The sequence below is a fragment of the Abramis brama genome (assembly GCF_963993115.1).
Source record: "Abramis brama genome assembly, chromosome: 10".
NCBI lineage: Eukaryota > Metazoa > Chordata > Actinopteri > Cypriniformes > Leuciscidae > Abramis > Abramis brama.
Window position 1 is genome coordinate 33,460,310 of NC_139972.1, and position 27,422 is coordinate 33,487,731.

The 27,422-nt window shown below is 35.4% G+C and overlaps 2 protein-coding genes and 1 long non-coding RNA gene across 3 annotated transcripts in view; 2 read left to right on the forward strand and 1 right to left on the reverse strand.

Annotated features, from left to right (window-relative positions):
• Positions 1-41: 41 nt before the first annotated feature.
• Positions 42-6,855, forward strand: spcs2 (signal peptidase complex subunit 2). The gene is made up of 5 exons (XM_084126527.1): positions 42-374; positions 1,620-1,703; positions 2,467-2,626; positions 2,749-2,884; positions 5,601-6,855. The coding sequence occupies exons 1-5, from the start codon at positions 336-338 to the stop codon at positions 5,785-5,787; spliced, it is 606 nt and encodes a 201-aa protein (XP_083982653.1). The 5' UTR covers positions 42-335; the 3' UTR covers positions 5,788-6,855.
• A 2,814-nt stretch (positions 6,856-9,669) lies between these two features.
• LOC311090982 lies at positions 9,670-14,881 on the reverse strand. The gene is made up of 3 exons (XR_014607981.1): positions 14,772-14,881; positions 11,363-11,474; positions 9,670-9,686 (listed from the first exon to the last, which is right to left on the reverse strand). It is a non-coding gene; the product is annotated as an uncharacterized lncRNA (long non-coding RNA).
• abcg1 (ATP-binding cassette, sub-family G (WHITE), member 1) overlaps positions 14,628-27,422 on the forward strand; it is a 35,137-nt gene continuing 22,342 nt past the window's right edge. The window contains exons 1-2 of the mRNA XM_084126663.1: positions 14,628-15,093; positions 16,437-16,680. Of these exons, the coding sequence (XP_083982789.1) occupies positions 15,031-15,093; positions 16,437-16,680 (307 nt within the window). The 5' untranslated portion in view covers positions 14,628-15,030. The remainder of the gene's footprint in view (positions 15,094-16,436; positions 16,681-27,422) is intronic.

The following is a 27,422-nucleotide window of genomic DNA, read 5'->3' on the forward strand; positions in this document are numbered from 1 at the left end:
GGCGCTTAGAGAGGATTTGCGGCTGTCATGTTAGGGCGGGAAAATCAGTTAGTTTGGTTTACCTGATCACCTTGTGTGATCACCTCCCTTTCAATAAAGGGCACAGTTTTTTATTTTCAAACAAGAGAATTTATATTTTTATATACTGTTTTCAGCATAGACTCAGTGCATGAGGATGAACGTCACCGCATCTAGCCACTGTGGCCCCGCCTCCTTTGACGTCAGACGTCACAGCAGCTGTTTCCCTGTTTCAGACCCATTTCGATTGGACGATTTTTAAGTGATTTTAGCCAATCACACTCACCCAGGTCAGAACAAATGAACAGGAAGAAAAGATGGCGGCGAGGAACGGAAAGAATGGTCTACTGGAAAAAGTAAGAAACCTTTATTGTATTTCGCCTTTTATGAGATTTTATGAGTCTTGAGGGCACAACGTTGTTTAAATTTTTTTACATATTTCATCTTTCGCACTCGTTATTCGGACGTGGATGTTGTTGCGACCATGGCGCTCGTTTGCGTGTAACGAGTATAAAACGTAAACTTGTATAAATGAATGCACGCGACTAATGTAAAATTTGCATCATGTGTATTGAAAACTGTCGAATGCCGTTTAAATGTCTAGATACAGAAGATTACACAGCATTGCACACAATATTGTGTTTTGCTCATCATTTCCTTCGCCTTCAGCGTGTCACTTTATTTCCAGTCAGGAGGGAACGCGTTAACGTTAGTATGCTTTCATTTGGTTTCCATTTCGGTCAAAACGGAAGAAACAATTTTACTGTGATTTTCTTGTTTATTGTGATCTGAAACTTAGTATTTCAAATTGGCGATTTTCAGACGCTGGTTTACAATTGTTTAAATAAAGCAAACTGGATACAAATGCACAAGCTTTACAATAAAAATCTCCATATAATATAAAAGGCAAACATGCCTAAATACTAACATACTATCGTTATTCAGGAAATCTATATTATATGCACTATTATGCAAGTTAAATAAAATCAGAAATCCCCCAAATACTTCTAGGCCTTTTTAAAAATATATATATATAATTTAAAGATGTTTTTGATTATTTATTTTTGTCATTTGTTGCTGAAAGGCTTGTTGTTAATGTGTTCCAACAACCAGTCAGTAGTGATGCAGATTTAATTTTCACAAATACACACAGTTTCTGACATGGCTGAAAGTGATGACTTTCTGTTCAGTTATGCCAGATGATGATTCAGTAGCTGTGGGCTGATTTAGATCAATAACTTCAGGCTTTTTGAGGGATTTATTAAAAAATTCATGCTACACTAGTAGCAACCATATGTTACAGAGTCCGGCCAGTGAAGGCAATGCAATTGAACGATGTAGTCTAATAGATGCATTTTGTAGTTGCATTGCATCACATTCAATTCAAACTACTAACTTAATATAATATAGGCCTAATCTTATAAGAATATTTCTTTAAGCTGTCAATTCAGTAGCAGCGCAGACATATTCATTTAGCTTAAAAGGTGTACAGTAACTGTACTATGTTTAGTTTGCACACCTATCTTGCACATATGAAAATATTAAATAATCTATTTGGCTTGACAGTGTGGCTTGCTAAAATCATATTGCATGTGTTTCAGTGGAGGATTGATGAAAAGCCAGTGAAGATTGACAAATGGGATGGTGCAGCTGTGAAGAACTCTCTAGATGATGCAGCTAAGAAGGTCTGTTATATATAATTAATTTCATTTTACATTACACATATTCTGGTCAAAAGCTTGGGAACATTACTTTTTTTTTAATGTTTTTGAAAGAAGTTTCTTATTCTCATCAAGCCTGCATTTATTTTAACAAAAATATAATAATATTGTGAAATCTTTCTAATATGCTGATTTGGTGCTCAAGAAACAATAATAATAATAATAATAATAATAATAATAATTATTATTATTATTATTATCTAATTAATACTTTTATTCAGCTAAGACGCATTAATTTGATTGAAAGTGACCATAAATGTTACAAAAAAATAAATAAATGCTGTTCTTTAGAACTTTCTATTCATCAAAAAATCCTGAAAAAATGTATAACGTTTTCTACAAAAAATATATATTAAGCAGCAAAACTGTTTTTAAATTGATAATAGTATCATTAATAACTGAGCAGCAAATCATATCAGAATGATTTCTGGAAGATCATATGACACTGAATAAATTACATTTAACAATATATTAACTTTGTTATAAATTATACATTATTTTAAATAGTAATATTATTTCACAATATTAATAATTTTTACTGTATTTCAAATCAAATAAATTCAGCCTTGGTGAGCAGAAGAGACTTCTTTCATTAAACAAATCTTAATTGTTCCAAACATTTGACTGATTATGTGGTTTCTTGAGTGATTTATTTGCTTTGTTTTTATACTGGTTATGTCCATTTAGATGAGTTTTTAAATCATCTACTTTTCTTTTTTCCGCATAGGTTCTGATTGAAAAATATGGCTACATTGAGAACTTCAACTTAGTGGATGGACGTCTGTTCATTTGCACGATCTCCTGCCTTTTCGCCATTGTAGCTTTAATTTGGGATTACCTCCACCCGTTCCCAGAGTCCAAGCCCGTACTGGCATGTTGTGTTGTTTCATATCCTTCATTAAGCAAACTCGAAATACAATAGAGTAGCGACGATTTGTGCTGGAGGTTTGACAATGTAAATGAATGTAAATTGGGCACTGCTTCAGTTCTTGTCCTTAACAGATCAACACATACTTCATAATGATGGGGATTTTGACCCTATACACTTCTTACAAAGAGAGGAACATCTTCCTTGTGGCCTTGCAGAAGGACCCAGCTGGAATGGACCCAGATCACAATTGGCAGCTGTCCTCTAGCCTAAAAAGGTGAGAATATTTTTCTTATTTATTAGTGGTGATCAAACAAACCCTTAACATAAAGACCCCAATATACATTCTTTAATGGCGCGTTTCCACCGAGCGGTACGGTACGGTACGGTACGGGTCGGTACCCTTTTATTTGCGTTTCCACTGGCAAAAGTTGAGAATGGTACCAAAAAGCCGAACCGTACCGTACCACTTTTTGGGTACCCTTCCGTTGGGGTACCTAGCACAGTGGTACGGTACTAAAAGGTGGAGCTAGACTCACTGCAGGACGTTGATTGGTTGACAGAGAATCGTCACTTGCGCGTGCTACGAGGGGAATGACAACATAAGAAGCGCCATTTTTTTATATACAGTTTAATATAATATACTGTTACTGTGTCACGAAATGTAATTTTAAGAGTTTTTCAGGCGAGAATGTAGTTGTTTAAAGCTCTAATCTGTGGTTTATTTATAAAGATGATTTGTTTTTCCCCGGTTGTGAGATCCATGCGATCAGCGGGCGCTCGGCGCTCATGTTTCCCGGCTGGATGAGCCTTTCCTCGGCTAAGTTAGTTCTTCTGACGTTCGCCGATGACTCCGACGGTAGTGGTTAAACATGAGATATAATTCGTCTTGTGCAGACCTAACGGGCGATCTTTGGTCTCGTGAATATATAATTCGTTCCCTGTCAATCGTTTTGACTGACGGCTAAGTTTAGTTTCATATTATAGGCTATTTGTATTTAATTTTACTGTTGTAATGTTAGACTAGCGCAGCATTTGGACATTTGACTGAATTGTTTGCTTTATTTCTTATTGTATAGCTTCTTGTACCTTTTACTTAAACTTTTATATTGGCTATTATTGATAAAACTGAAATTTTACAAAAAGAAATATGGTTTCTTGTCATTTTCTTATTACAAGATTATCACTGATGTTTATTGCAACATTTGTACAAATGCATATATTGCCTGTAATGTGTAATTTTTTTTATTATTTAAACGAAAAGAGGTAACGTTAGGGTTGTGTTTTAAATCGTTTTGTTATAAATAGAATAACGTATAACGTGCAGTGAATAATCAATATGCGTTGCGCATGAACCACATTTGTGTCCCTATAATGTTTAATTTATTTAAATGAAAACGAAAAGAGGCAGAGTAGTGTTTTATAACATATTTCGTTTTATTGTTGCTTAAATTTGTACATACAGAGTAACAGAGATAACCGGAGTAGCAGAGCGAGCTGAGTGACGCTTTTAAGAACGCGCTGTACCATGTGCATGTAGGAGTGAGTCGCACATGGCAAGTACAAACTTTGCGTACTTAATATTGAGAAAAGCCTAATGTCGGCGCTTGTCTTCTTGTGACAAACATGTCGAGGAGCAAGAACAAGATCTGCTGTATGTCATCCATTGTAGTTTACTATGTTCTTCTTCGCGCGAAAATTACGTCGATCGAAACACCACGCCTATCAAGTAAGGGTACTGTTGGCAGTGGAAACGCTAGCCAGATCATGGTTAACAGACCCGAACCGTACCGTACTGTACCGTACCGTACTGTACTGCTCAGTGGAAACGAGCCATAAAAGAAGTTCGAAATACATGACCAGCGATATATCGGCGCAGCCCACACTGCCGAGAGAGGCTTTTAGATGAATATTTAAATATGTTCTGTGTTCTTTCCCAAAATAAACGCGCAACAAAAATGACAAAGTGAGAAAGCATCTGATCATAGCGATATGGCTGTTTCTGCAATTCAGCAGTCAAGTCACGTTTATTTATATAGCACAGATTTACAGTATTAAACATGAAAAATAATTAGATAATTATATTTATATTTTAATAATTATTTTCATTTAGAATTACAAGCTCATGTTTTTACTCGTCTGACCTTGATGGACTAAACAGAAGAAATGAACCGGAGAAGATTTCCATGTCAAAGAAGGCGGAGCCTCAGAGACACGCCCAACTATTATGTCATCGCCACGGACCAATGATAGTTTGAAGGCGTTTAACTGCCGGAGTGAACTTTTCCAAGATTTCGGAGCGAAATCCAAGAATGAACTGGTGTGACGTAATTTCGAACAAAATCAGGCCAAAACTAAGTTTGTTTGCTCCAAAGAAATTAGTTTTGGCCTGATTTTGGTCGAAATTACGTCAAACCAGTTCATTCTTGGATTTGGCTCCGAAATCTTGGAAAAGTATATCGGGGTGTTAACTGTTAAACATCGGTGCAGTGCAGAACACCCTAGCAACTAGTGCTGGGTAACTTGAAAGGTAGATTTCTTGATTATCTAAATTTTTCTCTTCATTTTGATAAACCAATATAGATTGTTAAATTCCAAAAAGCAATATTTTAGTCCAGTGCTTCTCAAACATGTCCTGGGAACCCCCTACCACTGCACTTTTTCAAGACAGTCTTGCATTTATCACCAAATTCAAGTCTTGCTTAAGAGTTGAATCAGTTGAACAAAATGTGCAGTGGTCGGGGGTCACCAGGACAGGTTTGAGAAGCACAGTTTTAGGGCTTGTTTACACCTGCCCACTTCATGTTTTCTCTGATCGGACCGCTATCCGATTTTAAAATGTGAATTTGAAATCTAATCGTGATGATGAGATATGATGAGATGAGATGAGATATACTTTAAATTTGTGTTGAAGCTCCACCCTATTAGCAATGCCATTCCTCAGGAAATAAATGTTTGATACTGTGTAGTACTAAATGGCTTGTGTCCATTAGGTTTGATGACCAGTATACGTTAAGAGTGTCCTTCACTGACGGGAAAACCAAGCTGTTCAGGGAGGCGGAGTTTACAAAGTCGGTCGGGGTGTTCTTCGACGAGAACGGGACGCTGGTGATGGACCAATTTGAAAAATATGTCTCAAAGCTTCATGACAACTTGGCCACAGAGAAGAAGACAAAGTAACGGTTATTCGAAACTGGCGACGCAGGCCTTCAGCGACCCAGCGCACTCAGTAACGGTGGCTGTAGTGGGACAAAACACAGATGTTATTCAGGCTAGTGTGTGTTATCACAGTTTAGCTCTCAGCTCTAACATTACATAAGGTCAGCAGTGTTTTCTTATTGCTAAAAAATTGTCCAATTTTCTTTTATGTGAGCCATGTTTTGTTTTTGTTTTTTAAATGCAAGTTCAATTTATAACCGGTGTCTCAGTTTAGTGCTCTTTATTAAAAAAAAGAAAAGAATGAAAGCCAGGCATTTCTACCATATGCATGGCTATGAAAAACGTGTTCTTCAATATCAATGCATTTAAACACTCACTTTTTTTGGTAATCAGAAGCTGTTCACATTAGGGTTTAAATGTTGGAAGAATATTTATATTTTCATAAAACAAAACGAGTCCTCCTTCCTTCAGGAGTGTTTTTGGATCAGAGGTGATCTACATTAGTGCTCCCACATTTCACGACGCCTTGTGAAGCGTTGAGTGTCTGAAACAAGCAGATTTTTGTACATCTGAGCACCAGTGTATATATAGAGCCTTATTAAATGTCTGTTTAATCTGCATTTATTTTTCCTATTCTGAATTTTATCTGTTTAGGCTTTAAAGGACAACGGAAAGCAAAGAAATGAACTATGTCCATCTGTCGTGTTGTCCCCCTACCGCTTTGATACTTTTGTGTTTGGCCATTTATGCTTGAACCAGGGATAACCGTTTTATGTTCCCTTTTTTTGAGCATCGGATCAGTCTTGACCTGTTTTTCACACTCAGGAGTGAATGGACCTGAATTTCCTGGTTTTCTGTCAACAGCCATTTTCATATAGATTATCTTCATTTATTTTGAAAAGTTTTGAACCGTACATCTGGTTGCAGTTTGTTTCTCCATATTGTGAAATATTAGGCCTGCTGAAATCCACGGGGACTTCTCAACGGTTTTTGTCTAATGATATTCAGCTTTAGCTACCCATATTGTATGTGCCTGTTATTCTCAAACAAAACAAAAAAAATATTACAAAATAAAGTAAGGCATTTTTACATTTGTGTTTTGCTGTCATTATTTCAGGAACATTTGCCAAATTTGTTTGATACTTTTGTGATTGACCACATTTGCTCATTTTATAATTAGGGTTCATATTCTGATCATGCGTTTCTGCAAAGGACGATCATTTACGTGACAAGAATATTCCAATTATAAATGAATGAAAACTGGTCCAACATTCAGTTTAAGCCAGTTTACAAATTAGATTGCTATTTTTATTTTTCAGATTTTGAATATCCACTGTAATAAAATATAGTAAATATTTCAACAAAGTTCTTCAGTTTCTTGAATTTTCACAACCATCTGTATCTTGTCTCACCTAAAGCTACGTTCAGATGTGTGTGCAGGATGATTTGTTACATAATGTTGTGTTTACATACTAGCATGTGCCAGATAAGTTTTCTGTAGAAACCATAATATTGACGTACATATGTAATTGGAATAAAGGACCATATTCCAATAAAATCAAGTCATTCACTTCAAAATATGGTCATTTTGTGTCAAAGCAACCAAATTTCAGAAACTTTCCCAGCTAAAATTTAAGAAAGACAAACATAAATAGTGGGGCCACACTGAAATTCCCATATATTTGGGATTGTGGGCCTTAAATTGTGGGATAAGGGTCTTAAAAATGAAGATGCCAAAACATTTTTGGTAAGAACCAAAATCTAAAATGATATAAGGTTATCTTTAATACTTCTTGAATCCTAGATATGCAAACTTGAAGAGGAAACATAGTGCTTTTTCTCATTTTTGAACTGTCATTATTGACATAATGTAACAGATTGCTAAAGTCAAGATTTCACTAATATACCAAAAATAAAATGATGCTGCCACTTTTTTTATAGTTATTTCCCCCTCCTGTAATTTGTCATTTTGGCCCCCTATACAAAATAATGGATTTCACAGTAAATATTCATTCATGGTATTTAATATTTTGGCTTTCTTCTTAATTTTTGTATTTCTTTCACCCAAACCAACCAAACAACAAATGGACTTCTCCAATCATTTAGTTCTCTTAAATTTCTTTTCTCCCAGTCGACTGCAAGCTCGCATTTCGTTTTGCCTCCATCCAGTCAACAATCTATAACCCCGTCCTGTTTTTTTTTTGTTTTTTTTTCGATAACCCTTTTTTACTCTGATGTATGTCACTACTGGAGAAAAGATCTGTCGCTAATGCATTGCATCTTTAAAATCAACTGTGTGAGGTTTGCATGTTAAGTCATATGCAATACCGCAGGTCTTTGCGTTGACCACATGCAACTATTGTGGATGAGATGCCACAAATAACACTTGGTCACTTTTATCCTTTCAAAGCGTGTCTGCGGCCTAGACATTATTGTGATGGCAGAGCCTGTGTAAACAGATCTGTGGGGGTTTGTCCCATTGTGCCAACTTGCATATGCACATTGATGGAATGACTCACATTTGGCCCCAGCCAATAAAGTGTTCATGCACGTGCCTCTACCAACTCATGAAAACAATGCAAACAATGCATTGTAGTAGATAACACTCCTCCTTTTGAACTGTGGACATTTTAAATCTGTGGACAGTTTAAGTCTGACACATTTACATAAAACAAATCCCTTTTTTTAAATCAAATCATCAGGAAAACAGTTTGGTTGTCATGTAAATTTTGCATTCACTCTTAAAAATAAAGGTTCCAAAAAGAGATTTGTTTGTGGTGATGCCGTATAACCATGTTGTTTCATTGAAGAAACTTTCAGTGAACAGATCTTAAAAGAACCATTGTTTATGGTGAAGAGTGAAGAGCATTTTAATAATGTACAGAAACTGTTTTCCACGATAAAGTACCTTTCTTTTTAACAGTGTATCATTACATAACACAAGGGGTTGACCTGCCTCATGTATAATAAATAAATGTTATTATACCTCGGCCACGTAAGTGTGAAACTGTCAAAAATATACATCTTCAATTGAACACATGACATTCTGAAGAAACTGTATATAGACCTATGTTGTTGTTTTTTAAAGATTGATTTTATTCAGTTGAAACACCATTAAGTACAACACAAAGTATCCAGCAATCCAGCTGCTTCATGACCGAACTGTTAAAGGACATCAAACTTGCATTTGCCCTCGATGTATTGAAGGGACTGTTGCCTTGTTATGAGATATGTGGGTCAGTGAACTCTTGTTGCTCAATGCTGGTCATATTGCAGAGACCAAAGCTGAGCTGCTTTCACTCCACTAATCCAGTTAGAGCAAATAACAAACAAATATACTGCATGTATAAAGGGACCGTCTAAATGTAGATTTTTGAGTACATATTGGCTGATCCTTTTGACAAACAAAATGTGGATATATATCTTTAGGTGTAAGTCTGCTGCTTTTTTGCTCAGTCTTATTTCATGTGATGGTCTTAGTGATAATGTGAGAGAATAATGCAAACTGTTGGTTTTTGCAGCATAAATCGTTCTTGAGGTGCGGTCACATTTACTGTTGCTAGGTGAACTTTCGCGGGCGAAGTCCAATAAGAACCGCGCGGATTCCAGTAAGAGAATCGGCGCGATCGTGAGTTTTACGGGAATTTTCCCCACGCAGATTTTGCTTGTGTTCAAGTTGGTCATACAAATTTGCTGACCAACAGAAAGGTTTGAATGTTCCCACATACTTAATACATCTCTACGCTATTTCCAATATTGCACACGAAACTTCACCAATATGACCGCACCTTTATGCTATCATTCGTAAATCAACACAGCATTTCTTATAATTTCTTTCATTTCTTGAAAGAAGAGGTTCTGCATCCAGTCTTGATAAACAGGAGCTTCTTCAGAAAGGTTAAAAGCGCAAAGCACAGCACCTAGAAATTGAGAATAAAAATATTTGGTTAGAATGTCTATTTTTTTATTATTATTTTTTTTGGCAGAAATGTTTCAGGTTACTAGTTAAAATAAAATAAAACAAAACATCACCACATAAAAAAATGCATTGACAGGTATGCACTTACCAACCTGATCTGACAGGAAAACATATAGCTGAGTTACAAGGTGGCGATTTCGTATGAATTCGTACGATTATTAGAAAAGAAAAGAAAAGAAAAGAAAAGAAAAAACCATGAAGGTTAACCCAACTCAAACCCAACCTTTACTGGGGTGTAAGCAGGTCGTATGAAAATGCATGAATAAGATTGGACGAATTCATTCGAAGTAAAGGCCCATTCACACAAAGAACGATAACTATTAAGCGAAATTAGTGTCCACACCAACGAACGATAACGCTCTGTTTATTACAAGAGTATGCTGCAGGTTTTGTTGACTGTTGCTTTAATTGCTGGAGCTCTTTAAAGCAGGAGGGATTCTGATTGGCTGTCAATGTTTTTATCGTTCATCAGCTGGAAAAAAAATGATCAGAAAATGATTCCAACGATTTTATTTCTCTGTGCCGTTATAGTTGTGGTGTGAATTTCTGCTATTCTTTTACATTTAGAACGGTTTTCAGAACTATCTTTATCATTATCTCAATGCTAAGTAGATTACTTACAAATTGTAGGCCTAGTCGGTTACTGATTCCAAATTACATGACAAAAAATTGTAGTTAGTACGGAATCCATTAGGCCTACATGACATATTTAAAATAATGTAATCTAACTACTTTTTGATTACTTTTAGATTACTTTTGACCTAATTCGTTTATCACATTCATTTGAATAGTATAATCTTGTACCATATTTATATAAAAATACAAAGAGAACAAACTTAATTGTATTATCCATTATTATTATTGACTTAATTTTATTATTGACCTAACTTATTAACTTAAAATCTCAGGGGATAATTCAAGTAAATATATTAGGTCAAAGAAGTTCAGCTGACAAAAAAGTTGGGGATTCCCTGCATTGCATGCAAATATGAAATGTGAATTTGTACATTTTAATGTGTTTGAAAGACAAAACCCTTTCAAAAGTAATACATGGTTAAATAACTCACTGAGGGATAATTCAAATGAATAATTCACCGTCATTGTGAGAATAATGTGTAATACTGTAATCAATAAAAAGTAATTGTAGTCTGATTACGAGTATTTTAAAACATAATATAATTTAATTACAAGTGCTTAATTTTTAGAATCTGATTATGTAATCCAGATTTCATGTAATTAGTTAATGCCCAGCACTGATTATCGTTATAGTTACCATCCTTGGTATGAACGGGCCTTCAGCCATCAATTTGCCAAAACGTAAAATGGTTACGAATTGCCGTGAGATTGTGTTGGCATTTACAATGGAAGTCTATGGGGCAAGTATACAGTATATTGTCCCATAGACTTCCATTGTAAGTGAATATTTGCAAATATATATATATATATATATATATATATATATATATATATATATATATATATATATATATATATATATATTATTATTATTATTATTTTATTATTATTTTTTTTATTTTTTATGTATAATTCACATCTATATCTACAAAAACTATAAAAAATAAAACAAAATTTAATATATGCAGAACATTTCAGTACCTGTATCTCCGGGGACAACCATGATAACCAATCATGTACTCCTGCGCATAGCAGTGCTTCCTGCACAGTCCTCGATATCCACAGGTCCATTTCTGCACCTCTGTGTCATTGGCTGTTGGGAGAAGATCGCTTAGTACATAAACAACAATCATCATGCACAATCCATACTTGTCCAACAGTCATAATTGTTGTCAGCAATTAGTAAATAATGCTATTAATCTGTCAATGCACATCAGCATTGTTAATACTAGCAATAATACCTACAGATCCAGACCTGTTATGTTGTAGTAGCTATTGCATATTGAAATGTAAAAGTACCTTCACTCGCTGTCAGCAGCAGCAGAGTTATTATAATCAGTCCCAGTGCCCTCATGTTGTAGCATCTCCGTCTCTTCGGCTGACCACTCACATTTATATTGCACAGCAGCCCGGTTCGAGGGGAGGGACTAGTCTAGTCAATAACAGTTTTCATTCCTTTATCTGCATCAGTTGTGAGATTATGTCTTTATTTATTTATTTTCTTTCTAATCCCAGCAACATTTCAAAAATGAATTTACCCATAGTGAAGAGCTTGTCTACAGTTTCATAACTTGTTATGCCCAGCATGCAAAGAAAGGAATGAATATATTTGGATCAATTATAAGGACTGATTTTATTGTTTTATTATAATCTGATCCTTAAGGGACTATTGGTATTGTTGAAATGTTTAACATTTGAAAAAGTGTGAAAAATGTGCCCTTAAAGTATAATAGGCATGTTATGTAATGCATTGGAATTTAATGATGTAATGTTGCATTGAAGCTGCGGGTCTTTTCTTTCAGTGCTACAGTAGTGGCCAAAAGTGATGTCGCAATATTATTACAAAGTTGCTAAAGCATGCATGTCAGCATATTAGTTTGCTTGGAGTCAATTGTTTTATTTGTGATATGACACATGGCAAATTGTGCCGACATATTTTTTTGGCCAGGCTGTCATACAAAAAAAAATGAACACATGCAAAAAAACAAACAAGAGGGAAACAACAAAATATTAATAACTGATTTTGTTGCACAAAATTATTATTTTTTCTCTTTTTTTTGCATAGTAACATAAAACCTGTAGTTTGTTTTTTTGTCAAATAATTTTGTCAGATAAATACCTTGACCAAGTTCAGTGTTTGGTTCTTCCCTCATATTTAAAGAATTATAAAATATGTTCTTCATATTTTGATGGTTTAATCAAACTTAGAGGGTCATTAAAAACGAATAACCCTCCAGACATCACTTCTGGCCACTGAGACTGAGTTGTTTTACTCTGTTGTGTAGGTAAAATTGTTTCAGGAAATATTGGTAACACTTTATTTTGCAGGGTCCTTGTTACATGTTACATGTAGTTACTACAGTAATAACTATAAATTATGCATAACGAATCCAAAGCAAACCAAGTACATGTATTTAATTAATATAATTTAGTACTTAAATGTATAATTATAACAGGACACCTTAAAACAAAGTGTAACCAAAATTTAAATATTACATAAGTTACAGGTATCACATTTGTAGGATTTTAAGGATATATGCAAGATTTGATAAAGTTTAATTGTTTTTTTTATTTTTATTTTTTGTATTTATTTGATGGCTCTGTATATAAATTATTTTTATTGTACATTTATTAATATTTTACATTGCAACTTGAAATATGTCTTTCATTCTTTCTTTCTACCTACTTATTATACATTTTGCATAGTTTTGCATAAGTTATGGGTCATTTTCCCTTTACTGTACACTAAGAGGGCCTTTACACCAGATATCTATATTTATATGCAACATTTGACCTCTCCAGGCACGTTGGCATATATCTGTGGTTTACATGACAGTTTTCAACTCAGGGTATGTTTACATGACAACCATGTACTAAAAACAGAAAAGATTTTCCTTTTCGTTTTTTTTTTTTTTTTTTTGCATACAGACAACAACGTTGTCAAAATGATTCCCCGTTCACGTGGATCCGCGAAAATACAAAAAAACCCGCTATATTCTGCTGCCAGGCCAGTAGTTGGCGATGTCACTTTGTAAAGAAACACTACGCACCTGTAGACTGAACACGTAATATGCATGTGCGTGACATCACCATTTTCACAAATTTGCATTTAAAAAAAACAAAAACAATATCGGAGATGATAACAGTATCGTAAAATAATAATAATAATAAAAAAAAAAGCACTTTGAAAACAGTTTTCAAAAGTCTGTGTTTTCAGGCCCCAAAAATGCTGTTGTCGTGTAAATGAACGGCCAAAACGCATAAAGAGTGTTCCTTAAATCTTTGCAAAGTGACATGGCCAACTACTGGCCTGGGATGCATAATACGCCATTTTACACTAAGACCTGCTCAGAATCAATGCTGATAGAAATATTACTGTTCATTTAAAAATATTTAGTTTATAGTTATGTTGAATGACCTCATTTAACACTCATTATGTGTATGTCTCTGCTGTGGAAACTCATTGGAAAACAGGTAGTTGGAAAAACAGGTAGTTGTGCAACTGTGTACGGCCAGAAACGTTGTCAGCAAAAATCTACTATTCAGGACCCGGCAATAGCAGCTCACATGCAGGACCTTGTGACCAGGACCCTTTCTCTCTACACATACACAACCCATTCACACTCACTCACACACTGGTTTCAAAACTGTTGGGTAAAGACCCATACCCAACTGAACAGACTTTTTTTTTACTACATACAATGAATTGGCATAAAAAGATGATGATGTCTGTTCACTTCTCTCTCGTTTTCAGTGAGAAGCCACCAGAGGGTGCTACTATAGGCCTGTAGCTTACTAACTATAATATATAATAATAATATTTATTTTTTGTAATTTTCAGTGAGAAGCCACCAGAGGGTGTACATGTGCCTTAAACCTGTTCTTAGTGCATTCTGCATTGGTAGAATGAAGTTTAACAAGGCATAGGCTATATTGAACTTGTCTATGGGCTTGAATTGATATTGAATATATATATATATATATATATATATATATATATATGCCTACTATAGGCCTATAGCTTACAAACTATAATATATAATAATGTTATATATATATATATATCAAGACTTCAGATGCAAAAGCCTCTAAGTGCCATCTGAAATTTTCTTCTAAAATTAGCATTTTTTTCAAGCTCGTATGTTTAAGTTCAGTAATTTCACTGTAATTACAATTAATAGGTCATTTTCATTGCCATTAAAGTGAAATAACTGAACATAAACATACAAGCTTGATAAAAATGATCATTCTAGAAGGAAATTTCAGATGGCACTTAGAGGCTTTTGCATCTGAAGGACGGACTCTAAATAGAACGTATGTATATGACGTTCTATTTAGAGTCCGTTTGCGTCTCGAGGACGTTTATTGAAAACAGTTTTTTAAAACGCACCTCGAGACCTCTCCGATTATTTTCCCGTGTCGTGTGTTCCCTTTCATCGCAAAAACGCGTCCCGTGTGTGTCCTGTGTGTGTGTGTCCTGCCCGCACGGTTATAGTGACGTCACCATCTGAACACCGCGCGCAGGTACTGCTCTTGTAAACAATAACATCGCGAGGAGGAACACTCGGAGGAGCTGCTGAGGACCAAACAAATGCAAGATCTCACTGCATTGGCCAGAATCGGATTTAGACGCTGCACATTTTAAAGGAATGGCATGTCTTATGGCTGCCTTTTCAGTCAACAATACTGCAGTGACCAACTCCATCATAATGGTAAGATTGTTGTATCTCATTGATAGCTATCTATCTATATGTATGCAAGTATGTGTGTGTGTGTGTGTGTGTGTATATATATATATATATATATATATATATATATATATATATATATATATATATATATATATATATACATATATATATACATTTATTAATTTTTAATTAACTATTTAATACTTAACACATTTAACTGCGTAAAATAAACTGTATGTTTAAAACATGTTTGATTGATGTATATATTCCGAGTGAACCAGAGTAACCCTCACTGACTGCACAGATCTGTCAGATTTCTTCACATGACTGTCCTGGTGTCACAGACTGTATAGCATTGTTGTTGCAAATATATTTCTAATGCATGATCAGTTGCTAAATATTTAATATAAATATAAATGTTATATATAAATATAAAAACGTAGTGCCAGCACTAATTTAATAATTTTTTTAAATTTCAGATGTGATGATGATGATGTTTTAATATCCTTTTATATTACATAATACAGTTTTAATATGGAGAAACACATTACTGCATTAAACTCACATTTAGCCATCACTGTTTTTTTTTTCTCTCTCTGAGCTTAGAATAAGCTGTGTCCGCTAGTAACCTCATCTGCCTTGTGAGAGAGAGAGAGAGAGAGAGAGAGAGATTAGGTTGTCTCTCTTTATATTTCGCGTGCATTTCTGATGAACTTTTATTTTCTACTATATATGTTATATGTGGTGTTGATGCTTATTGCTTATTCTTCTTAATACAAAAAATAAATACTGTCAGTAGTTCAGTGATGGCATTAGAGAGCAATAACATGGTCCTTCGATATATATACCATGGTACTCCGATGTACTTACTTTGAAATATACCATGGATATATCATTGTTTACAAGAAACATTGCTATCTTTTATTGGTATTTTGCTATAGAGCAACACATTTAGGGTGTGTGTGTGTGTGTGTGTGTGCGTGTGTTCCTGGTATTCCCTATGTTATGGGGACCACAAGTATAGTAATACCAGTAAATTTTGACATTGATTTTTTTTGGTCCCCATGAGGAAACAAGCTTAAAAATCATACTAAGAAATGTTTTTGGAAAATGTAAAAATGCAGAAAGTTTTGTGTGATGGGTAGATTTAGGGGTAGGGTTAGTGTAATGGGAGAGAATATACAGTTTGTACAGTATACAAACCATACATATATGTCCCCAGAAAACATTCTTAGACTTGTTCATTTTATCCTTGATGACTTCTGAACATCGAACATTTTGAGTCCTAAGAGCAAAATCCTCAGGCCTTTTTTTCTCTCAAGGCTACAGTGTATTACATAAGCATTCTCCCTTTCCACCCTCAGAATACCAATGGACCTCCGGATCTCATGCTAGACCCTAGAACCGTGTGTGTGTCCATTGATGAAATGATATCCAAGCCTGTCGGCAGTCAGCAAACACCACTGTTGCACGGACACCTGAAAAAAGTTGAGAACAATCTGACCGAGGCCCAGCGATTTTCATATCTCCCCCGCAGACCTGCAGTCAACATCGAATTCAAAGATCTCTCGTACTCGGTTCCTGAAGGACCATGGTGGAGGAAAAAAGGTAATGTTTGACCTTCAAGCCTCGAAGCACTTTAAATGTCATTTAAAGGTAAGGTTGTGCTTTACCATACACTTTATTGTGTTAAATAACTAAAGCACAAAAGTAAATATAAGTAAATGTAAAGTACTGTGTTGTTCGATAGTACATTTCTCGTAATACATCGTTAATTTACTCAAATGCAACTTCATCGTTACAAATGTGACACATGACATACAAGTCTCAAAATAAATGATGATACAGTATATTTGAATTTACCAAAAGCACTATTAAGTTCACTATTCAGCTAATTACATTTACTATCAATTTAAACTATAACACATTTCCATTTAATTACAACTAACATGCAATTAAGTGTCTGAAAACATCACATTCAGTTCATATATTCTTTTAAAGTATATTATTTCCATGATAGGTGCTCTTTTTAAAAGTATGCTAAGGTGAACTAAAAAAACTAAACTAAAAAACTTTAAAAAAAAATCTGCAACATACTGTATTTAAATCCATCTTTCGTAGGATAGTGGGAAAGTTAATAGTTGTTTACTGAGATTTTTTTAAACTGACATGCACACACAGTAAATGTATGTTTATAATATGTGTTTTGAAAGCATACTACAAACTAATTTTAATTCAACTAATCTTGCTGTATGTGTTAATTTAATTTACTGCAAGGGGATTTGTTGGTTTCTGTTGGAAATATTCTGGGAATCGGATTGATTTCAAGGTGAATGATTTGTTTTGGATACAGATACAAATAAATTGTCTAGTGATGTGGAGAGTGTAGGATGTTGAATAGATTAGCCAAGAGTGGTTTTAGGATTTTTGTTTTTCAAAATTGTCCTTTTTGGTGGATGTTATCCTGAGAATGTCTGAGGATGTTATCCTCTGAAGTGAATTCATTAATTAAGCACTACGGTTGACATAACAGCCCAGCTGTCTACTTTGCCTTAGCTTTGCTCTTTTTCTTTTTTTTTACGTTCACCTTAAAGGATCAGATTGTTTCGTTTTTGTTTTTGATGGACAGTGATGTCTTCATTAGGCTCACCATCTGGATTGTAATTTGATTTTAAATGTATTGGATACAGCAAATGTTCATTAGCAGCAGTTTTGTCACTGGCAGAAAACCCTGAACATGATTTCACCAAGTATAACATGTTCCTTGATCAACATTTTTGTTGATCCTGGAACAACATTCCAATCAACCAATCAGATTTGAGGGACAAGTTTACAGTTTATGTCAAGTTTAGGCTTACAACCACGGTTAGATGCTTCTACATCAGTGTTATTCACCTTTCATTTCCCTCTGGTTTTAGGGATAAGTTATGGGTAGGGTTAGGTTTAGGGTTAGGGATATGGTTAGGACAAAATTTTCTGACAGGAAATTTGTTCCATGATCAATAAAATATGTTGACCCAGGAACGCATATAACTCCGCAAAATCACGGTGACCCAAGCCAGAACAGACGGCAGAGTTCAGCTCAAGAGATGGGCTTTTTTCATCCTACAATCTGTTTTTTTACTACTTTTTTTTTGTTTTTGTCACTTGTCAGGTTGTATTTTTCACATATTTCCCCTATAGCTCAGAAGTATTTTTGGATGTGCTCATTCGCTGCTCAGTGTTACCCAGCCCTTCTGCTAAGAAGAATGAATAGCTTACCCATTGGCCCTAATGCTGTTTGCTGATATAACGGTGTTTTTCCTTTCACAAATCTTTCTCAGAGCAATATTTTGCTTGCATATCATACTGTTCATAACATTGCCAATGCTAGTTTTTCTGTTTTTGCTTACTCTACTTTAACTATCACTACTTAAAGTGATCTTATATATCTAATTGCATCTGATATAGCGAGACAAGTGACTGCAATGCTGTCTTGTATTTGATAAAATATAAAATAAAATATTAAAATTATAAAATAAAGTAAGTATATAGAGCAAGTACAAAAATCCCACCTTGTTGTCAGAGGCTATTTACACTAACTCCTCCCACTATTACAAAATTACAAAAGAAATCACGCTGATAACAGGATCGTGGTGTGGCTAGTAAGGCGGATGGCATTAGCTTTTGACACGACCGACCAGAGTCCGAATCCGCCTTTTTCTGAACTCATTCTCCCTTTTCCAATCGCACATAAGCTCAGAGAGGCGTTTATTTTAAATAAAAATTAAGATAATATTGAAAAGTTGAAAAAAGCTTCAAACAGTGGGAGTAAAGTGTTTATCGGGTAGGGTTAGGGGTAGGGGAAGGCTACCTTTAGGGACAAGGACAAGTAATGTCCCAATATGGCAGCATCCATTTATGATTTTAATAAATATAATCATATACACTGTATATGTTGTTTTCATTGCATACTGTTCTATAATATACTGCAATACACTGAGGTGCAAATATAGTATTTTCCACTATTTATTTATAGCATCTAACAGCTATTTACACTTAGTGCAAAGAAAATACTGATATTCTAACAATAATGTAAGTAGCATCTATTGCTATTTACACTTAGTGTAAATTGGATTTAACTTTATTTGCACTTAGGCCATATTTACATCGCAGGTTTTGACGCCCAATTCTCGATTTGTTGACTACATCTGACTTTTTTTGATGACCAGCTTACATCTTCTTTTAAAAAGTGACCCATTTCCGGTATCTACATTTACAGCATACACTTGGTGAAACAACCCAAAGTATACCAAATGATAATACAAGTTTTGCTTTCCGCACCACCTCTAAAGGTCAGCAAAACATTGGATTGATGCTTCGTCCTCCATTGTGCCATTGGAAAGAGTCATGTGATCGCGGTTGGTGTGATGTCCCACCTGACTTGATGTCATTCGCCTCCGTTGCTTTTTCAATGACGTATGACTCGCATTGACAGGGAAATATCCGATCTGTCCGCTTACATGCAGACGCAAATGCATGCATCCTATCCATTTAATGTATTTCCACATATGAATGAGGCCTGAAACCGCTCTGAGAACATCGGAATCCATTTGCTTTTTTCCTGCTTACACATTCATGGGTCATATCCAGTCTGTGCCACATGGGAGGAAAAAATTGGAATTGGGTCACTTGAACCATGTGATGTAAATGCAGCCTTAGGGCCAGATTTACTAAACAGGGCAAATTAGCAAGAGCACAATTCCAAAACAGCGCCGATGGGAGTGGAAAGTTCAGTGCGTGATCTATACTGAACTTTAAAGAGCACAGACACAGCTGGATCATTTCCATAATGACCAATGCAATCTACCAGTTAGCGTTTGGTTTAAGACATGCTTTTTTGGGGGAGGTAAATAATGGTGCAAACAGCAGTAAATTGACAAGCACACCTTAAACATCCACCTTGCATGATTCATTTAAATACTCTACTCCCATAAATTCTGCGTCTGATAGGGAAACTCGTACAAATGCATATGCAATAAGGTCAGCAAAAATAAGTGTCCACGGCTTTTCAGCGCTAACTTGTCTTTAATAAATCCTGACCATAGTTTTTTAATGCCAAAAGAGGGTTTGCGCTAGTGCAAGCTGTTAGTGTGGCCTATTGTAGCCAAAACATCTAGGCATGTTTCAGCATTGACACTTATAGCCACTGCCATAAAGTAAATAATAATTGATCAAAATTCTAAATAAATCTCATGATTTCTGAACAGTCTTTAGAAAGCCAAATAAAACAATAATGTAGAATTTGGTAAACACTTAATTTCTGAAATCTTTCCTTCCCTCTGAAGGGTCCCTGGACCCCAGTTCGAAAACCACTGAAAATGTAATTAATATTTTTATTAATTGTGTGTTTTTTCCCATGCTTAGGCAGGGTAATTTACACATTTGCTCTGAGAAGTTCCAGTCAACTTACAACATCTGACCTGCTGCTTAAAGGAATTGTTCATCCAAAAAATTTAATTCTGCTATTTTGTCATCATATGGACTAGGGCTTGCTGTGTCCTCCTTGGTTTGACCTATGCACTGAATCTCCATTATCCCAGGCATCTGAAGTATACCTTTGAGGTTTTTCAGAAACTTCTCTTGGAGCTGGATGCTTCAACGCTGTCAAAAAGAGTCCAGTCACTCAGGTCTAAAAATAAGATTGTCTTTAGTATAATCTGTTCTGTGGTTCCATGTTGCCTAACAAAGACCTTACATTTGAGCAATTATTTTGAACATTTTGTGCCTAGAAAAAGAGAAACACCAAAAAAGTTGTTCTGCAAACTTTCACACTGTTCACACATCCTGTGTGAATTGACACCTTGCCCTAAGATATTTTACAGGCCTTGCCGTTCTTCCTATGGGGCTTGTTTCGTCCTCTTTGGTTTGATCATATCTTTTCACAAGCTGTTTTGAAACTGTTTTCAACCTGTGTGAATTAATATGCCTTAAAAGGTCATTGAAAAAAAAATGCAGTTAGTTCTGTTGATAAAGAGTACTAACCAAGCGGCAGCCTCCCTCTTGAAACCAACACGGAAGTGAATTAAACAGCAATTCATCGACTGGCCGCTTGAGGCTGGCTGCAAAAGTGAGTCAAATCTGCATCTCCCATGTTGAAATGCCCAACTTTACAGCAGAAAAAAACATGTTTACAGCCTGGAGCAAAAAGTGGCTTTGGTCTATACAGCTAATTTTGCCCTTCATGACAACTGTGAGGGGGGTTTATAACTCATCCGTTTAAATTATATTAGGCCTTAAATTTCTGCATAATTAAGGGTGTGTCCACTTTTGAGTGACAGGTGGATTCCCGCTGCTGTGGTCATTAGTCATCATTAGCCATTTGTCTGCTGTCTGTTAGCCGCAACGTTAGGGTTTTTCGCCCATTTTCGTTTATCCAGGAGTGACGCACTGCTAAGATGGCGACGGTCGGCCACGCCCACTTTAGGCTTCAAAAACGGTCTTCAGAAACCTACGGGTGACGTCACGGACACTACGTCCATATTTTTTTACAGTCTATGGTACTAACAGATGCCATTTCTGTGACTGTTGTTGGCAATAATAAAAGAGTTTGTTATTCATCTTCGTCAATTCGTCTGTTATTCATACTTGAAATTTTAACCCGATTTAATTAAATTATTTTAATTAATCCACTCATTAAAAATAATAAAACCAACTTATTTTTGTGTTGAATCAAAACAATTCTATTAAGTAGTATTTATTAGCATAGTGGGGGGTTTTGTCCAAGGAAACCAATATTTTTGTTTCAATTTTACTTAAATTAGTTTCGTGTGCTAATTGCAGTTACTCATTTTGAATGGTTAATTTGTACGGATCTCATTTGATTAATTCTAACTCAATTCTTAAGTCTTGTTGAATTTAATTAATAGTATTGCTTGTAATCTGTTGCCACAATTTTATTAAGCAGATATAGTGTATTATTTTTTACAGTATACTGTCATATGGCAATTTTATGGTGGCCACTGTAAATTACCTATTTCTGGATGGAAATATTATTACAAAACAGAGAACAAAAAAAATCTTTTTTTTTTTTTTAAATAATGAAGTCAGTTTGAACTAGTTTATTCAAATTGTAATGTATTGTGAATAATTAGTGCCTGAGCACCGATGGTGTGAGGACCCTCTTGGAATTGCTCCGTTTAGTTTGAAATGTGGAAACATTTGCCTGAAGTAGAAGCAAGTTTCAATGAAACTTCAATGCCACACTCCAGTGTCGCCTTCTTCCAACAGCCTTGCCATAAAATATACACAAGTCCTAGTCCCATAGCCAACTGGCTCATCGTACTGGTGACTTCACTCAGTGTCTTTGGTTGGATCCTGTTAGATAGCATCAGCTTTTTTGGCTTTCTCCAAAAACAACAGAATGCTCAACTCACAGCCCTGACTCATGCACTCAACATCAGACGCAGACAGCAAATGGATTGACCTGGCAAACAGCCGGGCACGGTTAAAAGGATCTGGTCATGAAATGGTCAGGGATAGTACCATGATGTCACTGAGTGGAGGTATGGAGCAGATGAGGACAGGACCGATATAATTCTGGTGTTTTGTGCAGATCACAGCTTTCAGAGCCTCAGGATGAACAGATCCTCTGGCATCTGCAGCTGGTATTTCATTTGATGCTGCTAACTTGGTTGACAAAAATGAATTCATTCAATATGATAATATCATTTGTGCACTGAAACATAATTATGCATATCAAATATAAGCTTTTTTTATATGATGATTCCAAATGCTTTAAGGGCATCACTGCGAATTGAAAGTTTAAATCTTCTTTAAAGGGATAGTTCACCCAAAAAAAGAAAATTCTGTCATCATTTTCTCACCCTCATGTTGTTCCAAACCTGTATGACCTGTTTTCTTTCTTCCGCTGAACACAAAATATATTTTGTAGAATTTGGTTAACCAAACAGTTGATGAACCCCATTGACTTCCATATTATTATTATTTTCATACAATGGGGTCCATCAAATGTTTAAATAAATGCTTGTCAGTACATTTGGCAGTACACTTTAACCATATTTTAAAGATGTACTTAAGTCGTACTTAAGTGGGTCAAAAGTTCAACTAATCGTATTCATTATAAATGACTATTTTCATTTAAATATAAATAACATGCATGATTAAATGCATTTGTTTAAAGCGCTTATAAATATAAAGTATTCTCATGTTTCAGACAACTTGGATCATGTTCATGTTCTGTGTCCACAGAAATTGGCTATTCAAGCTATGTGACTGGCTGATGGTTTCCGAGTCAAATTCATTATCAATTATTTTCATTATTGATAATAATAGATTTTTATCGATTATAGTTGTTGCAGCCCTAATGTACTTTGCTCTGCACTGCACATTATGGCAAATTGAGTTGCTCATTTTAGTATCCAATGCAGCAAATTCACACAGTATATGCTGCATATTGCAGAAATAATAGTATTAGCAGTATACTGTTTGAACATAGTACTTTCGTCTTTCGTTTCTGTGGAATAATTGTGCACTGATGAATCATTTACATCTTAAACATGTATAGGAAGTTACATACAGTAGGGACGTTTTTGATTTCATGGTGACTAAAAAGCAAGTCCATCTGACATGTTATCAACAGCTTCTATGTTTTTTTTTTTAAGTTTTTTTTTTACTGAAAAGCAATAGAGAGTGATGTGCTGTTTATTATCAATTGATTGCCATTGAAACCGGGCCTTTGAGCTGTCTAACAAATCTTTGTAATCCATACTGAGAGGAAAGAGAGAGCAGCAGCCCAGCTCCGCTCTCACAGCTGGTTACTATCGGTCAATAAACTCCAGTAACCTCCGCTTTGAGCAAACCATCAGCTGTGCACTTGTGAAGATAAGCTGCTAATGAGAGATGCTTGTGGAAGAGGTGTAACTTGTCAGAATATCTTAGATGTAGATTGTTCACTTTCGTTTCCCATGAGTTGTCAACTCCATATTCAATCACTGAAAAAGGCTTTTACTTGAAACGCACAAACAACATACGTGTCTCTGTGCTGCATTAGTGGATTATTCCCGACTGCCCTTTCGTCATCACGTATCATAACACAAACACATCACATGTTCCCAGGATCTATGCACTAACATCTCAACTGAAAATAAAAATGGCACTTTATTATGAAATATTCTACATTTTGAATATTTATTTGAATATTTTAAACAAAAACATGCTACTATAAGTTTATAGATCAGTGTTGCTGACTGTATTTATGAGAAAGAACTGATGGATATATTAACATCGATCATTATCAGCTAAATTTTCCCATATATGTTGTATTGATAATATAACACTGGAGGACACTGTGACTCTCAGTTAAGCTCATTTATTATTTACTTTATTGTACCTGTTCTGCAAAATAAAGTATTCTGCAACATGTATATGCTTAGATGTATGACCCTGGCCTGGCAGTAGACGTCTTGATAGCTGAATCTTGATGTTGCCATCAGATTTCTAAGACCCACCTTTTTCCAAATATTGGGCCTCCTTGGAGACATTGGTATAATTTGAACATTATGGATTCATTGCCAGTGAAAATGTCATAAATATTTAATAGTGCGATCTGCAGGAGTGATCAGCCTGTTTCAGGTGTTGTTTATGTGACCTGAAAAGTTGTGACAACTCATCTGTCAAGGTCACATGACCACAACTTTATAGCTATTTGAAGGGCATCTGGTCAGCACAAAGAAAAGGTTATTCATCATTACTCAAAACCAGGCACGGATTTAGAAAGCAGAGGCCCCTGGGCACAAAATCTTGGAGGCCCCCCTCCCCCCTCGTAGGCTTGTGGCCCAAACTAACACCGCATCTTAATTTTTAGAAACAGTAATAGGGAGCTGTGGGTTTTTCTTTACTTGAAAACAAAACCACTTTCTCCAACTCCATTTCTTGTAATGTTAACTGTGACAGAAAAGGAGATCTATAATGGCTCCTTTCCACTGAGCAGTACGGTACGGTACGGTTACTGCACATTATACGTTATTCTATTTATAACAAAACAAAATTTAAAACACAACCCTAACGTTACCTCTTTTCGTTTAAATAAAAAAATAAAATAAACATATTCCAGGCAATATATGCATTTGTACAAATGTTGCAATAAACATCAGTGATAATCTTATAATAAAAAAATGACAAGAAACCATATTTCTTTTTGTAAAATTTCAGTTTTATCAATAATAGCCAATATAAAAGTTTAAGTAAAAGGTACAAGAAGCTATACAATAAGAAATAAAGCAAACAATTCAGTCAAATATCCAAATGCAGCGGTCTAGTCTAACATTACAACAGTAAAGTTAAATAACTTGCAAATACCCTATAACGTTAATATGAAACTAAACTTAGCCCTCAGCCAAAACGATTGACAGGGAACGAATTATATATTCACGAGACCAAAGATCGCCCGTTAGGTCTACACAAGACGAATTATATCTCATGTTTAACCACTACCGTCGGAGTCAGCGGCGAACATCAGAAGAACTCTTAAAATTACATTTCGTGACACAGTAACAGTAGTATTATATTAAACTGTATATTAAAAAATGGCGCTTCTTATGTTGTCATTCCCCTTGTAGAACGCGTAAGTGACGATTCTCTGTCAACCAATCAACGTCCTGCAGTGAGTCTAGCTCCACCTTTTAGTACCGTACCACTGTGCTAGGTACCCCAATGGAAGGGTACCTAAAAAGTGGTACGGTACGGTTCGGCATTTTGGTACCATTCACAACTTTTGATAGTGGAAACGCAAATAAATGCGTACCGTTCCGTACCGTACCGTACCGCTCAGTGGAAACGAGCCATAAATGCACTGTTAGACATTTTATCGTATTTTTGCGGTAGCTTACTGGCAGCACTATTGCCAGTAAGGTACTATAAGTTCCCCTTTACAGTAGCTTACCTGCAAATGTGTTTTACAGTATGATGCCCTTACCGCAATTTAATTTTACAGTAAGATGGCCTTACCGCAATTTAATTTTACAGTATGATGCCCTTACCGCAATTTAATTTGACAGTAAGATGGCCTTACTGCAATTTAATTTTACAGTATGATGGCCTTACTGCAATTTAATTTTACAGTAAGATGCCTTTACCGCAATTTCATTTTACAGTAATATGCCCATACTGCAATTTCATTTTACAGTATTATGCCCTTACTGCGACTTATTTTTACAGTATAAAACAGTACTATTTTATTATTTATATTTTACATGAATGCTATTGAATTTAATAAATTCCAAAAAAGTGACTTGAGTCCATGTACATCAGCATATTCTTTATTCACTGCCACAATCAATTACATCCATTTTATTTTTTTATTGTGATGCAACATTAGGCAAGGCAGTTTTATTCATATAGCACGTCATACACTTTGGCAAATAAAAGTGATTTACACAGTAAGTAATTAAAATAATCACAAAATAAAAGCAAGGAAAATTAAAGTGACCCTATTATGGATTTTTGAAAATTACCTTTCATGTAGTGTGTAACAGCTCTAAGGCCTCGTTTACACTGTAAGTGAAATGTGACCCAATTCCGATTTTTTGCTCATATGTGACTCAGATTGGATGTGTTCTATGACAGTGTAAACAGGGAAAAAGGCATGCATTCAGATATTTCGAGATCGGTTTCAGGCCTCATTCATATGTGGAAATAAATCGGATATAAATCAGATATGTGCCAATGCGACTGTCATATAAACAGGCAGATCGGATTTTCTGAGGCATTAGGCAAAGTCTCCACGGTTGACTGATGAGAGCAACCCTGACGCGCGTCTGCAAAGGGACGGGTGGGCCTCGTTTACACTGCAATTTTACACTGCGATTTTTTTGACCGTCCGTTTACACGTTCTTTCAATTGTGACCCATATCCGATTCATGTATTTACACTTGACATACTATCTGAAATGCTGCACATGATTAAAGGGGGTTCTTATACGGATGGACAAACGCGAAATATGCTCAAGACCTGCAGTATAAACGAGGCCTAAGTGAATGAAAACATCCTGCAAAGTTTTAAATCTGAAAGTGCACTGTATATGAAGTTATTTTCTTTCAAAAGTAAGAGTCGACAATGAAATGAATCGTTTTTCAAACGAGTCATAAGCCATTTCGTTGTGACGTCAAGACGAAACATTAGCATATTTCTAAACTTGAAAACTTGAAACCCTTCAAACACTACAGCTGATCCCTGTGGATGCTGGATAACATCATGTTGAGAAGACGCTGTGCTCTACAATGTGACGGTAAAGCCAGTTTTATTTTCACTGCCCAAGGACGAGCATGTGAAGAATCAGTGGTTAAAGTTCA